Source organism: Mya arenaria, chromosome 3 (genome assembly GCF_026914265.1).
Source record: "Mya arenaria isolate MELC-2E11 chromosome 3, ASM2691426v1".
Classification (NCBI taxonomy): Eukaryota; Metazoa; Mollusca; class Bivalvia; order Myida; family Myidae; genus Mya; species Mya arenaria.
Window position 1 is genome coordinate 14,543,554 of NC_069124.1, and position 15,629 is coordinate 14,559,182.

The window sequence follows — 15,629 nt, forward strand, 5'->3', positions numbered from 1 at the left end:
CATGTGTTAATAGCTTTTTAGATAAATTTAAAAGTAAAAATATAACATGATTTTAACATATAATGAAAGTGGAATTGAATTAATAGTTGGCTGGAAATTTAATCAAGGTGTATGTGTATTTTCTACTGTTTTTGATTTAAAGATTTATGTTAGTTTTTTGTTTTTTTCTGGAATATCGGTCAGTGAAAAGCGCTAGCACTATTGGAAAGGATATTTCACATACAGTGTTGTGCCAAGGTTCCAATTTAAATTTCATAAAGAAACTCACGCGAAGTGCTCGTCTGATCAAATATTCATGACTACATAAACGATGCAAAAGAGCTCGACTAATCAATGATACACTTTGTCGCCTTCTTCTGACAACCTGTGTTCAATGTCTTTTTTCAGATTTATTTTATTTGTCGACAGTAATCGTGGGATTAGCGGCATTTGTGGGAAATTATTTACTTCAGCGAGCTGTGACACTCAGTAGGTTGAGAGAGATACTGCTTACATCTTTATATATGCTGGCTCCATGCAGCTTCCCAATATAATATCATGTGGAAAGTTTCTCATTAAATTATCATATCTAGATTAAAAAGTGAATTGTGAGGATAAAGTTATATTGCATTCTCTTGTATCAGATGAATATTAGTGGGATGACTTAGTTATAATATTATGACTTAGCAAGATTTTGTGTTCCTCCCATTAAAAAGGGAAAAATATCATTTGTACGTGATTGAGATAAAATGAAGATATGAAATATTTTGAAGATTTATGCATGGAATTCAAAGGTAAATAAAACTTATTTTATAATTCATGGATATTAACAAAATAAGAATTTCTTTAGTGGCTTTATTTAAAGATTTATGTGTTTTGATATAATTGTTATGTTTCAAAATTGAAGGGTCTATTTATCAAAATGTTAAAATATTTTATATACTGAGCACACCAGACATTCAGTTTTATGATTTATTTTAATTATTTTTTCATCGTTCATTATTTCGATTTGTTTTTATTTGTATGATGGTCATCTGCAAAACAAATGTTTGATAATTGGGTCTTTTTGTTTGACAATAAAATGTGAAAGAAAAAAATAGAAAGAAATTAGTCACTTTACAAACCTAATTGGTTAACTATTTAAGTTTCACAGATGTAAAATACTTTTGAAAAAATACAGATTTCACAGATGTGAAATACATTTGAAAAAATGAGGAATTTTCCATTTAGATTGTATAAATGCTATCAATACCCCATTGAGATAAAATATAATTACATTAAGTTTATTTGAATTGGGTACAAAAAAGTACAATAAAATTTAAAACTTTTTCTTCTATTTCTGTCACAACTATAATTTCAGTGCCATAGGTTGAATATTTGTAAATCAAGAGGCATTTTATTAATAAATGAGCTGTTAATAATTTCATGAATCCCATTGATCCACTATTGTATCTCCTATTTGAAGAGCACTGTACCTTTTGTTGTTTCCTATTTGAAGAGTGCCAAAGAAGTGCTCTTTTATCAGGCTTCTCCTCCCACTTTTTGTAAATCTATCTGATTTGTTAATGGCTAAACAAGGGCTTGATTTTTTATTCAGTTAAATGCATTTGCACGTTAATGTAAATAAAATACCGATGTATGTTGGGCGATTGTTGAACAAAAGAACATAGTTTGCGGCTAAAAGGTTGTAGTTTAAGCTTGTCTGTTTTTATCCAAGATAAAGTTGATATATTGTATTGCCTTGGTGTTGTTGGCAGCGGCTGCATTCAACTGTGCAATATTTAAATTAAACCGTTTAAGATATTCACATGAAATTTCATACAATTTAAGATATTCACTTGAAATTTCATACAATTTAAGATATTCACATGAAATTTCGTACAATTTTATTAAGATATTCATGTGAAATTTTATACAATTTTATTTGAACAATGAACATACTCATTTGTGTAAAATTATAGGTTAATCACTCTGGCAGAATTGCTTTAGGTGTAAACATCTTTACCATTTTTGCCTTGGCCAATTACGACCAAAAAGACAAGAGTTTGTATTCAATTGTGGTTCTTTTGCTGTTGAACCTTTGTAATAAATACAAGTATAACATATCTTTCAACTGCATTATGCCATATTTTCCGTCAAAAGAGAGTCTATGAATTTAGGCGCCATCCTATTGAAAGAAAGTATCATACAATCGCTTATTCTGAACAACATTTCTTAAAAGTTTATTGGTAAATTTAGACAAAGTTTCTTTGATTTAGGAAGAAATGACTGAATAATTAATGAAAATCCTTGATGTTACAAAAACGTCATAACTTTGTTGATAATAAGAAGGCTATATATTTTATAGAAAAATAATCACATATAGAAATTAATTACTGAGGAATATTTTAATATCAACATATCATTCAAGAACAAAATGTAGAACAAAAAAATCTTGGATCCAAGAAGTAATCTTTTCTATTTTTTTCATTTCTCATGGATGCTTGAAAACAATACACTGTATAGAAATTAAAGTTTGATTGCTGTAGATGAATATTTACCATGGTAAATCGATGGCGTATCATGTGTCAGAATGCTTTTAGACTGTAATTTAAAAATTAAATAAGATAATGGTAACCAAATATCTTAATTACTGCATTTAATCAATTTAAGTCAATTGCCATCTTGATGCTAATTTGATATAAGTCAAGCAATTTTTGTAATTATTTCAGAATGTGAGGATTTGGAGCACTCAACAGTTGTGGATTCTGAAATTGGAGAAAAGGTATTTATCTAAGCTCTTTTTTTACTGTTTTTTGAAAGAAAAATAACATTCAATGTACATGTAGAGAGTTATGTGATATCCCTAGTGTTGTCATTGGTGTTGTTGTAAACTTTAAGCTAGGCCATAAGTCAAAAATCGACCAAGACATTCACATGAAACTTAGCAAACATGTTGCAAGAGACAGTGTGCACATGTGTAGCAAGGCCCATATCTCTGGTTTAAATAATTTTTCAGTTTTGTTCTTTTCAAGTGAAAAAACGACATTAATTATTTGGCATCTGCTTTTGATGCTGCAAATTATAACAATTGATAATTTCAAATCATTTATTCTTCATTCCGTAGAGTTTACTGAAAAACGATTTTTATGTGGACAAAGAATATTTTATGTTGGGTAATTTCCTCATTTGTAAAACATGAGAAAGTTGATGATTCTTTATTTGTCAATAATTCTTTTATGAATATTTATCAAAAATTACTACCTGATTACATTGTGTGTCTTCTGGGAGTTGAATGACGAGAACTAGACGCTGAATGAAAGTGAATGGAGTTTTATTTCTGTTGGGTGAGTGATTAAAAAGACAAGATAATGAGAAAGATATGAAATCATCCTGATTCTAAGTTATTTTTAATTTTGATGCTCGTTTTGGTTTATGAAGATGAATTATTATAATTTCAACAAAATAGCAACTATTGCAATTATGGAAAACTATGGCTATTCTTTGGGACTTGGAAGAGGGGCAGACCCAGTATTTTACATTAGAGGGGGCACAACTTTTCTTTGGGATTGGTGGGGGGTGCATGACAGTTGTGGCCCCATCCCCTATCCATATCACTTTGAATCACTTTTGTTGAATTATCGGATACTACATGTAGTTATTTGTATTACTTTTATAAAATAGACAGTTTTTGAGCTAAATTCTTGATGTTTCACGTTTTTACTGTTAAAAATATTTTAAATGATGATTAAGTGATCAAATATGACTAATATGTTTCAAGAATGGATTAAATTGTCAGTTTAACACTTCATTACCCCTGTCAGATATCATTTTCATTTTCCAACATATCAGTGCTTCTTAAAGTATTTCCTATTTACAAATGTTGAAAAACATTTGATGTTAATTTAGATCTGGATCTTAGTGTTGATTAGTAATGATCCATATGGACATTTTACCTGTCAAATTTGGGGTCACAAGGGGTCCATTACTTCGTAGGGGTCCCTCAAAACATGGGGATATAGTCCAACGAGAGAAAAAATGCAATTAACAGAAATCTGATAGAAGGATATGGGCTTGAAATGGGGTGTGCAAAATAAGATTTTCATCATTAAGATGCCATTTTAATCTAATCCGATCAACTTAAGTTGTACCCACACACCTCATTTACCACAGAATCATTTTGAATTGGTAAAGTTTTGTGTAAAAATGTTCAACTTTGTCTATTAGTTTCAAATTCAATTCATTTTCTAAATGATATAATTGTATGATTTCCATATATTTCTTAAGTTTGTAATTTAAAAGCTACTGTTCTCCTCAAATATATTTTTTGAATTATTTAATCAAAACAAACAATTAAGAACTTTGAACAGTCAAATAATTCAATAGAGGATTTTAATTTCAACAACTTTCTTAAAGGAAGATGAGTTAGATTTTATGTTGGCAAGCCATGAAACAATTAAGATAAGTAAATAATGACCATATCATGAATGTTCATGTATTGCTATGTTACTGGTTAAAAATAATCTTACTAATTTTGATATAAGTTGATTGCCATTGGTATGAAATTTGGTCTAGACTATGAACTTTAACATTTTTATGATAAATGTGCTGTAGGTTGTTACCAAATATTTTAGATGTTTGTGGACAATTAGGACAAATTAATTTACCAAATGGAGCCGGTTTAGTAGCTAAAATGAAGATGGCACCAAAGACAGCGTATTAAAAAATATCTGTGGTAGGTGACATAACTAATGACCACAGTGTTGACATGTTAATTGCTAGGCCAAACTGTAGAATGACCAGCTGACTGGACACAGGGTTGTGGTGAGCTATAATGGCTGCCTAGGGTGCCGGGTAGGGGCACTGGGTTGTGGTGGGATTACTTTTGGACCAGTAATGTTTTATCATCATAATTTGGCAGGGGAGAGGTGAGGATGTTGTTGTTACTGCTGTTTGCAGCAGATGTATGTCAATAGTACCAGCAGATGCAAAAAAGGGGTGAACAGTTTTATTCAGGTACATATAATTGACATGGCGCAGAATTAACCGCTCTGATGTAAATATTCATAACTGTTCAGCCAATGGAGAGATTAACTAGTCACATAAACCTGGACAAAAAAATGCATTTTGACAGGATTCAATACCTTTTTTTTGTTAAACAAAGTTGGCAATAAACGAGGGCAGTCGTAATCACTATCAAGCAATCGATTATTATCATGTCTCCTTGTCCATGCTTGTATATGTTACAATAAGTTATTTATGTTATAACCATCACCAGAAGCACTTTCCTCAAACTAAAATGGTACTATTACACATATATATATATGGGTCAATATTCAATGATGATCTTATCCTACATGTAACTCTTAGCCAAGGTGATTCAATTCAACCTATTGGCCAGTTAAATATACAGACCAATCAAAACTCTTATTTTCTAATCTTAAATTTTAAGTTTTAAATTTATTGAATACGACCACTCTTGTTTATCTTGCAATGACACTACAATTTCTAGTGGATCTTGTCCTATCAGTATTATATAGGGCTTAAATTTGTATGGAGTTATGCCCCTTGTTCAGCTCAAAATGAGAAGAAGAGATTTTCCATTCACATGTGGTTAGTGATGGTTGTACATCATTATATATATAAAAAAAATCATTCTGATTTCAGTTCTCACAAACATTTTCTTTAACAAAGGAATTCATTAGGAGAAAGTACACGACAAAGTCCTTTGTAGACAATATAATTTTTATGTAGTACTTAAATAATTAATTCCCTGTCTGGTTGATACATTAGCGTTACGTAACTCAGTGTAAGTGGTTCCATGAGGAAAGATGGTATCGAAATGATATTGTCACCAAAATGTTGTTGACATGTCCGCTATTGGTCAACATTGGCAATTTCTGAAATGTGATAATTTGTGCTAATTTCCTTGTTCCATTGCCATAGGTATAATGCTTGAAACACAAACTAGATAACTTGGAAGGCGTGATTGGTATTGGGTGCTAAGAGAATTTTAGCGCTCTTGACAACTGGAACCAAGTTAACATTGACACTATTTAAAATGTTTTGTGAATTGAAATATATAGGTATCAAAAATTGATAGATAATGATCAGTTAGTTTCATAATTGTGTTGATTCATATCAGTAGATTACTAGTATCAGATTGTATCTTTTAAACTTCTGATTCTTCAAGCTTCAGTTGAGAGGAAAAATATGTGAATAAAGAAATAAGAAGGATATAATGTGGATTTCTGAGGCAGTTGATGCACTGATTTGGGAACTAGTCGTGGTCATAAAAAAAAAGACGTGATTGAATTATACATGTACTTGTAGTCTTGTCCAAAATGTTATTAAACAAAATTTTTTAATTGGAATTTAAAGATGCCAGCCCAAAACAGCATTGAGTGAGTATTAAGGTGTTTTTTCTATGATCATCTCTTAAATATGATACTATCAAAGACTCAGGAATAGTGTGTGGTTAAAAAGAATTCTGCAATACTCTTAAATATTATTGACATTAGGCTTCAAAAGTATTTGACATTTTCAGTTGGGTTATAGAGATGCCAAATGCATTGTGAGTTATTTTTTATATTTTGAATGCGGTAACATTAGTTGTTCAACTTCTTTCTACAACTATTTATTAGCTTTTATTATGAAACTTGTATGGAAAAGTCAGACATTTCAATAAAAGGCAAACTGCAAACAGTAGGCCATTTTAACAGTGTTACATTATTTGACTTGAAGCGTTTCAGTCAATATTTGTACCTCTTTTTCTAATTTGACACTTCCATTAGAAATATTGTTTGCAATGTATTTTATTTGACTCCTACATTTACAAAATGAATTTTATTGCAGATAATGATAACCCTTAAAGATTTCACATTTTTGAATCTGTAAAAGATTGCCACTTTGATTTATTCTGTATCTCAATGGGGTAAAACCATTTTGAAAATAATAAGATGTTTGTATATTTATGTAGGCTGTTTTAGATTGTGGTAAATTATTCAAAATGTGGGAAAATTAAACATTAACTTTGCTTGGTTTCAGACATAGTCAATTTTGTATTTAATTCTTTATCAATAATAATCATTCAATAACAAAAATGTTTGAACAATTCTTCAGCCGTTCACTGCCAAATTATAATAGAAAATTTCAATATTTCGTTGTGTACAGTGTAGAGTAGACTGATGATAATTAATCAAATACTAATTTGAATATGTAGTCTCTTGTAAACTAAAACCTTACTAATCCAAAGCAGATTAGATTCTTAAGATCTTTAAAATATGTGTTTCTAGATTAAACATTAGAGCTATTTTTTTAATAAAATGCATAAAAATGATACATAAATCGTTGGTTACATTCTGATTTGGTCGATAGATTGGACATAAATCATAAAGAACAACTGAGATGGAACAAAAATACTCATAGATTTATTGCAAATATCACATTTTTTGAGACCATATATAGCTTTTTATTGATAATATCAAATATCAGATTTACCAGATATGACGTAAAATATAAGATATATTATAATAATGACAGCAGCTCGATATTCCATTAGCTGTTTCTTGAAGTAAATGAGGCGAAGCAATAATCGTTTTCGTTAATTCTGTGTCATCAATTTAAATTCAGATGTCTTCATCTTGTACTTGAATGAGGCAGGCATGTGACCAAAGCATGTCATCTGAATTTGTAAGTACTTTAATCACAAACCAACGTTCCCTGAAATTGTGCAATAAGAGTTTATATTAAAATAATTGCAAAATGGGCTTCTTTTCTGGAATAAAACTTGATAACTGTCGGAGTTAGTGACTATCAGCAGGTGTCTTTGCATAATGTATGCTTTGGTGCATAAATACAGAACTGTTTTATTTTATATTTAATCCTTAAACAGCCTGTACTTGTTAATTTTATTAAGCTGGATTGAAAACAAAACTCACATTTTTAGAAGAAGTTAGAAATGCATCAAATGAAAATCTACAAAAACCACAACAACAGCAATTTGACCCAAAACTGTCAAGAATATCGGAAAGTGAAACGACGCGAGATGCCATTGCTTCCTTGTTTGTTTGTCCGGCATAGACAGAGTTTGCTCCCTTGATTTGAGGGGGCGTGGCTTTGTAGCTGCTGTCGTAAGGTCAATTGCAAGAATATTCTGGTCAGAGTATTAAAATAACAAATAAGGTGTCTTTAATTTTTGCAGCACAATGCAGTGATCATAATTACTGAGACAAAGAGTTCATGTAAAGTAAGTGAAGAAAAATTGTTTCAAAACTTCCGGACATGAAGACTTTTCCGAATGAAACATCTCCCTGTACTCCCACAAAGCATAGATTACATGTTGTTGAGATTAAAATTATTGAAAGAGAGTTATATACCAGAGCAATCGGGTATATGCTTGGTTAAAAAACTGAGGAAAACACCAATAAAGTATTCAGATTATTTCAGACCTGGGACTAAGTGCACAGCATTATGCTGCTAACATTGAGGACAGAAACCTTGGTCATACATATTTAATGCAATCTGAAAGCCCGGAGCAACAGATTTATATAATAATGGTATACTGTAGGATGATACCCTAATTAATTATTGATTTCGGATAATTAGTTGTTTGTATTTTAATAAGACACAGATTTTTGTGCATTATATATTTATTTGGTGTAAATCCTATCTGTTGTTGTCTTATGTTTCTGATGCTAATCAGACCTCGGGCTCAACGTAATGTTGCCAAAGTTATTGCGTCCAAGGAATGAAAATAGTAATAAAAAAAAATCATATTCAGAAATGTTTATAAAATTTAAAATATTTTACTTTGTTCTTGTGTAACAGTGGAAATATATCTTGCTTGAAAATTATTGTAAATGAGTGCAGAAAAAAATGTAGAAAATTGACCAATTACTGTTAAAGAAGACGGGACACCCGGGACCAAATAAGTTTACTTTCTTTGTAGATCAAACATACGATAAAAGTCTAATTACGTTGCAAGTTTTTTTGAAAATGTGGTTAACAAGTTATCATAAAGAAAACATAATTATTACAGCTTTATTTTGTTTCGTAAATTGTGGCCAAAATGTACGTTCCCTAATTATTCATTAGTTCCGTTAATGCTTAGTAAGACCTCTTTGTCAATTTGCAAGCCAATCTTTATGAATTGCTTGAATTAGTGTTATGTTTGTTCTTATACTCAAATAGGGTAATCATTGTTTTCTAATGATATTATGGCTGTGGACAAATGAATAATTTGTTCGGGCATTATGGGTAAACAAGATTAGTCTAATAACACATCGTCACTGTCCCTGGTCCCTTTTGTTGGAGAGTCGGAGGTAATAATTTGCGTTAAAACCTATCGCTGCTTGCTGGGGATACAATGGACTCCATGCCGGGTTCGTAAAAGCTGGCATTTTATTTTTCACAAGTTCGGATTCATCGAACTAAACTCATGGGCGGGAATCGTGGGATTTATTTGTATTCGCTCGCAATAAGTTTAAAAAAATGTTGCTTTGTGAAGTTGAAATTTTATTGATGGTGACTTGAGTTGGAACGGATTTTTAATGTACTTAAATCTAACAATATTTGTCATTTTAAAGAAAATAGTTTTGCAAAAAAAATAGTGTGTGGATTTAAACATTGAGTAAGTTGAGATAGTGATATTATGGAAATCTATAAAATTTGGTTGTATAAATAGTTGAAGATATGAAATAAATTATTTTGCATATTGTTATAGATTCATAATCAATTTAATAACAACCATCAACTGAGTTTAAGCACATAACATATAAAAGATATCATTGGCACTCTTTTATATTGTGCAATTTTTAAGCATTTAACCCAACTTTCTTTGAAGTGCATAAAAGGTACTGATTAAACATAATTTTGCAATTAATAGCTATTGAATTTAACATTAATTCATACCAAATTGTTCATTTGAAGTTTCAATTTGAAAATGGCTTATTCTTATAAGGTGGCTTAATTGCCGAAAATAAAACTTGTTTTACTATTCTTAGTTCAGTCGGAGTAGATGTCAAATATAATTCTTACTTAATACAAACAAAATAAGGGTCCTTGTCCAGAAAGTGTCTTTATTTAGCTGTATATACATCAAAAGTTTGACTAAAATGTTACATTTAAGGATTATTTTCAAGTGGAGAAAGTCTGTTGACTTTATTCTGTAACCACCATTAAGCAATGTGAAGGGAGGATTTCTGTTTCTGTCACAACACGAAATCAGTATTTATTCAAGGGCCCTTGTATTTAATGTCTATTTTATTTTCTGATATAATATGAAATGGTGAACTTTCACATTCAAATTGTATTGTTTATCATATATAACATCTTCTGTAGATCAAAATGTCAGCAATTAATTTGGGGTGTCAATCTTAAAGTATAATAAAATGAATTGTACATTTTTTTCAATTATTCTGCTATCCAAAACATGGCATTTTGAAAAAATTATCTTCTTCTGTGTATTTTTTTACTGATTTAGTGCATTAATTGAATTGTGGTTGATTGTTAAAAAGATAAAATATGAAAAGCTGTGGTAATTATTACTTGTGGTTTAAAATTGCGAGTGAAATTGTGAGTTTGAAAGAAATGCAATATATAATTTTGCATGGCAATTATAAATTTGAGGGTACGGGGTAAGATATTCTCACAATTGAGGCCCTGTGAGTTGTTTTGTCCATATTTTTTTCATTAGTCAATGGAAAAATATATATTTAAACAAAGACATTTTTTAGGGTCCCATGAAGTGAGCTTCAATTATTTCCATTGAACTTGTGCATCTAACAGTGAAATTACTATGCATACACGGGTTTAAAGTGACACTCTTATTCTAAAATCAATGCATACACATGTATAACAAATATCAATTTTGACTGATATACCTTTAACTTACTTACTAAATAATGCATTTATGGTAAATATTTATAACGGATAACAAGTCTATAACCCTGTATTTAATAACAGAAAACGTAAAAATATTAAATGATTGGTGAATGCTAAAGGATTTACTGTGATCTACTATACTCCCATAAGGTAGAAATACAAATGTACCATGTTTCATGCACATTTCTTTCAAATTAAACTCGGTATCCTTAATAAGAACCATTGTTTTCAACATTTATTTACTCTTTTTGGGAAATTAAAACAATAGTATTAATTGTGGTAAGTCTTATTTGGGAGTAAGAGTGCATCTTTAAGTAGAAATAGAGGAATACCAAATCTCTGTGATGTATCCCATTAACATTTTAAACATAATTGCATTATAAATCCAATCAATTCCATACCAAAACATTCATGTAATGTGTATAGTTTGTAAGCTGTTGTTTACAAATAGGGACAGATTCCAGTAGCTTACTGTAGATTATCTTGTCATTAAGACAAGTTTTCAAGTGTTTGTTTTTAATGTCATCCTTTCATCTACGTTTCATCTTTTATAAATATTACCAAACATTGTGTCAAAATTTAGATAAGTATTTTTTTGCATTAGACAGTTAATAAATCTTTCCTACTTTAAGATGTCCTTAAAATTAAGCAACTGCTTAGTACTGAATACATGGTTTGGATTGTTACATCGTTAGTAGTAGTTCCTATATAACTTGATACAAAAAAATCTGCAATATTTATTCACCGGATTTACTACTAGAAAGGTAATCATTTCTGTAAATGCAGGTGTCAATAAGCCATACGGCTTACCAAACGGAAAGGACCTGTATTAGAGCAAACAAGTGAAAATATTTTCCTACGATTGTTTGCCGATTGTTTGCCCGCGCAATTAAGCATTTGTGAAAAGGTTTTTAAGGACTACACTGACCATCTGGGCTTTATTATGAGCCTATATACACTTGGACTTAGCATTGGCTCTGTGCAAATAGTATTTCGGGGTTTATTGATACATTAAGAACAAACAGGGTTTTGAGGTCGGACATCTTTGACCATTTTTGGTAAACAGTGTTTTTGAATTTTGGACTTTTAAGTTATTTGAATTTTAGTGGTCGACACATTAACAGTTGTAAGTTCTAAGGTTTCTTATGGAAAGGAGGAACACACTGTGTGGCGACTTCCTTGTGTTAATCAAATTCTGTGGGATTGTTATTGATGTTTATGTGTGAAAAGAATTTTACATTCATATGCATTGTGTATGTTTGTTTATTTCATTTATTAAGGATTAATGACACATACACCCGGTATTTACGTTAAATATTTCGTTGAGTAAATTTGAAATATTATTAATTGCAAAGTAAGAATGTTTATATTGTATTTTTGTTACAGTGATGTTTTGTTATTTATAAAAGTTAAAATTTTATTGACTCTCTGTATGAATTTGAAGGCAAGTTATAATTATTTTGTTTAAGTAGCAATTTTTACCTTCAAATTACTATCTATTTTCAGGAAGATGAGACACTCTTTGACATGAGAACATTTCAGTTCAACACCACCAGCACTTAGGAGCAGAAACAGTAACACAGAGTATCATGGAGTCTGCACAAATCCATTCAAACCTCAAAATGATTTTTATTTTTCTGCTATATTTGATACATTTCGTCTTCTCACAAGAAGACGCCACTGTAACGTACAGCGTTTGGGAGGAAAGGGAACCAAAAACGTACATTGGCAGCGTGGCCCTTGATAGTGGACTTTTTGCAGATATTTCAAATGAAAAGTTTAAACAGCTGCAGTTTCAGATTTTGAAGTCACCTGGAAATAGCGATGTTTTCCATTTTAGTATTGAGACAGACACAAGCCTACTTTGGACTAGCGATAGTATCGATCGTGAAGAGTTTGTTGATTGTTTTGATGAATGCCTCGTGGAATTTAACGTTGGTGTTTTTGACAAAGACATATCTGAAATGACTAAGATAATCAAGATAGTGATTGATATTGAGGATGAAAATGATAATGCTCCAAAGTTTGTGAATATTGACTCACCGATTTTTATACCAGAATCTACCAACACAGGCGAAACAATAGTTTCTGGAATTGCAATTGATCTTGATCAAAGCTGGAACAACTCCGTGCACATGTACAGCATATCCCCAGAATCTGATGAGTTTGAGCTGAGAACTGTTCAAACAGATGAAAGTGATCGTGAATTCGAACTTGTACTGAAAACTGGCTTAGATCGTGAACAAACTTCATCATATGATTTTGTCCTTTTGGCAGAAGATGGGGGCTCACCACAACAAACTGGCACATTCTCAATACAGATTATCGTTACTGACAATAACGATAATGTTCCGACTTTTCAAAGACCCTCATACACTACAACTATTCAAGAAAATGTTGCAGTTGATACGACAGTGCTTGAACTTCGGGCAACAGATCGGGATGCAGATGACAATGGTGCTGTGTCTTATAAATTTGGCAACAGAGTTTCAACACATATCACTGACCTTTTCAGTTTAAAATCAAATGGAGATTTGGTAACCAGTGAAATCATAGACTTTGAAACTGACCAGGAATTCTCATTCAATGTTATTGCATACGACCAAGGAGAATTTGTTAAATCATCCTCAGTGGAAGTTTACATTAAGGTTCTTGATATGAACGATAATGCTCCGATTGTGAATCTGAATCAGCCCCCAGGAGGTACTGTTTTATCAGAGAAATCTGAAATCGGAAGTTTTGTTTCTCACCTTAATATTGAAGATAAGGACTCCAACAAAAATGGCCGCGTGGTTTGTAATGTTCTTGATGATAGTTTTACCATTGTTAGTGCTGGAATAGTCAATCACTATAAGATAGTGTTGAACAAGACTCTGGATCATGATACAAAACCTTTTCATAACGTTTCTATCTTGTGCCAAGACTCCGGTGACCTACCTCAACGGACATTTGCTCATATTATTGTCAATGTTGAAGATGTGAATGACAATTCACCTAAATTCACTGAGGATGTTTACAGGGCAGTTATAAATGAAAACAATGAAAAAGATGCATCTGTTTTGCAAGTTACAGCAATTGACATAGACAGTGGTAAATTTGGTGAAGTTACATATTCCATACATAACGATTTGTCCGGATTGTTCAAAATTAACACTTTCTCTGGATTAGTTATAGCAAGTGTGCCCTTGGATAGAGAAATCCATGGTGATGAAATTATATTTCGAGTTACCGCAAAAGACAACGGAGAACCTGCGTTAACATCAACAGGAACTGTAGTTGTTAGAATTCAGGACTTGAATGACAATGACCCTGTATTTGCTGCAAACCCTTTGAAATTTTTCGTCTCGGAAAACGTTACAGAAGGTTGGGGAGTTGGGAACATTTCTGTAAGTGACCCAGATATTGGACCTAACGGAACTGTGCGCTTGAAATTCCCTGATGATCCTTCTGTTTTGGAATTCTTCAGCTTTCACGAGAGTGGTGTCATAAAGACTTATAAAAGGCTTGACAGGGAGGTGATTGCATTTCACGAGTTTCAAGTGCAAGCCATAGATATGGGAGGTAGAACAAGTGCAGCTCAAGTGATCATTTACATCACAGATATCAATGATAATGCACCTGAGATTATTTACCCAAATGAATATGACGACACCCTGAGTATCCCATATTCGCTAGCTGTTGGGTCGAAGGTGTTACAAATTGAGGCAAGAGATTATGACAATGGTGAAAATGCAGAATTGTATTACTTCATCGAACAGGACAATGCCAGTTATGCTTTCAGCCTTAATGTAAAATCCGGTAATTTATTTTTAAACAGAAGTCTGCATGAAGTTGATATTGGTCAAAAGTTCCATTTTTATTTCCGAGTGAAAGATGGTGGCTCCCCATCAATACAAACGTGGACTGAACTAAACATTTATGTTATAAGAGGATCGCCTGAGCCTCTTGTGCAAGAAGTGATGTCGGCAAATTTATGGATTGTTGTCAGCATCGTCATAGTAACAGCAATATTGTCAGTTGTCATGATCATATTCATTGTCAAAATCTGCTGGTTTAATCGTAGAAAAGGAAAAAAGGGTAACAGAAATTCTGATCTTTCATCAAAAGAAATTGATCCACACTTGATTGATTCAGCATCATCATCATCGTCCACTTCAAGGGACAGCGAGAAAGTCCCAGAAATCGGCATCAATATTCAAGATGGCTACCAGAAGGGTTACTTTGACAACATAGACAAGTCAGATTACTCTCCCAGACCCTCCGTCGACCAAGACAACATGTATATGGAACAAGTCAAACAGGTATTATATACAAATTAGACTAGGTTCTAGCTAGTCTTAGTCTTAAACGTACGCAAAACAAAGAATTCTTTATGCATTTAGCACAGTTAAAAGGGTTAAAATTAAAGGCATCTTAACAGCCTTCAAAAACATGAATACATTTTGAATTCATATCATGGGACTCGGTCACTGTAATCAGTTTAAAGTATTTTGGCTGGATATGATTTGAAGTTGCTTGTATCACATGCTTTGACGCTGATTATGACATTATTATTTTTATTCAATTTTTGAACAATTTAAGTTGTTGTATTGTAACATAGTCAAAAGATATCTTAATTGATTTCATTATAAGAGAAAAATTTAATTTGGCGTAGAGTTTACCACTTTAATTGGAATCAGTTTAATTTTCATTTAACTCTTTCAAGCAAGTGTGAGGGTTTCCTGTGCAACTTTTCATTACAACAATTTACTTGTGTGTCAGTCTGTTATTAAATGTCAAAACTTTTC

The 15,629-nt window shown here is 31.7% G+C and overlaps 1 protein-coding gene across 7 annotated transcripts in view; it reads left to right on the top strand.

Moving 5' to 3' along the window:
- The window catches only part of LOC128229020 (protocadherin-7-like), a 29,218-nt gene that overhangs the window by 10,399 nt on the left and 3,190 nt on the right, over positions 1–15,629 (top strand). For 3 of the 7 annotated variants that reach the window (XM_052940647.1, XM_052940649.1, XM_052940652.1), the window contains 2 exons: positions 388–2,743; positions 12,349–15,143. In XM_052940647.1, coding sequence (XP_052796607.1) covers positions 12,432–15,143 — 2,712 coding nt within the window. In that variant the 5' untranslated portion in view covers positions 388–2,743; positions 12,349–12,431. Of the gene's footprint in view, positions 1–387; positions 2,744–9,221; positions 9,342–9,408; positions 9,590–12,348; positions 15,144–15,629 lie in introns of those variants that run through there. The other 4 variants (XM_052940651.1, XM_052940648.1, XM_052940653.1 and 1 more) reach the window with 4 other exon arrangements.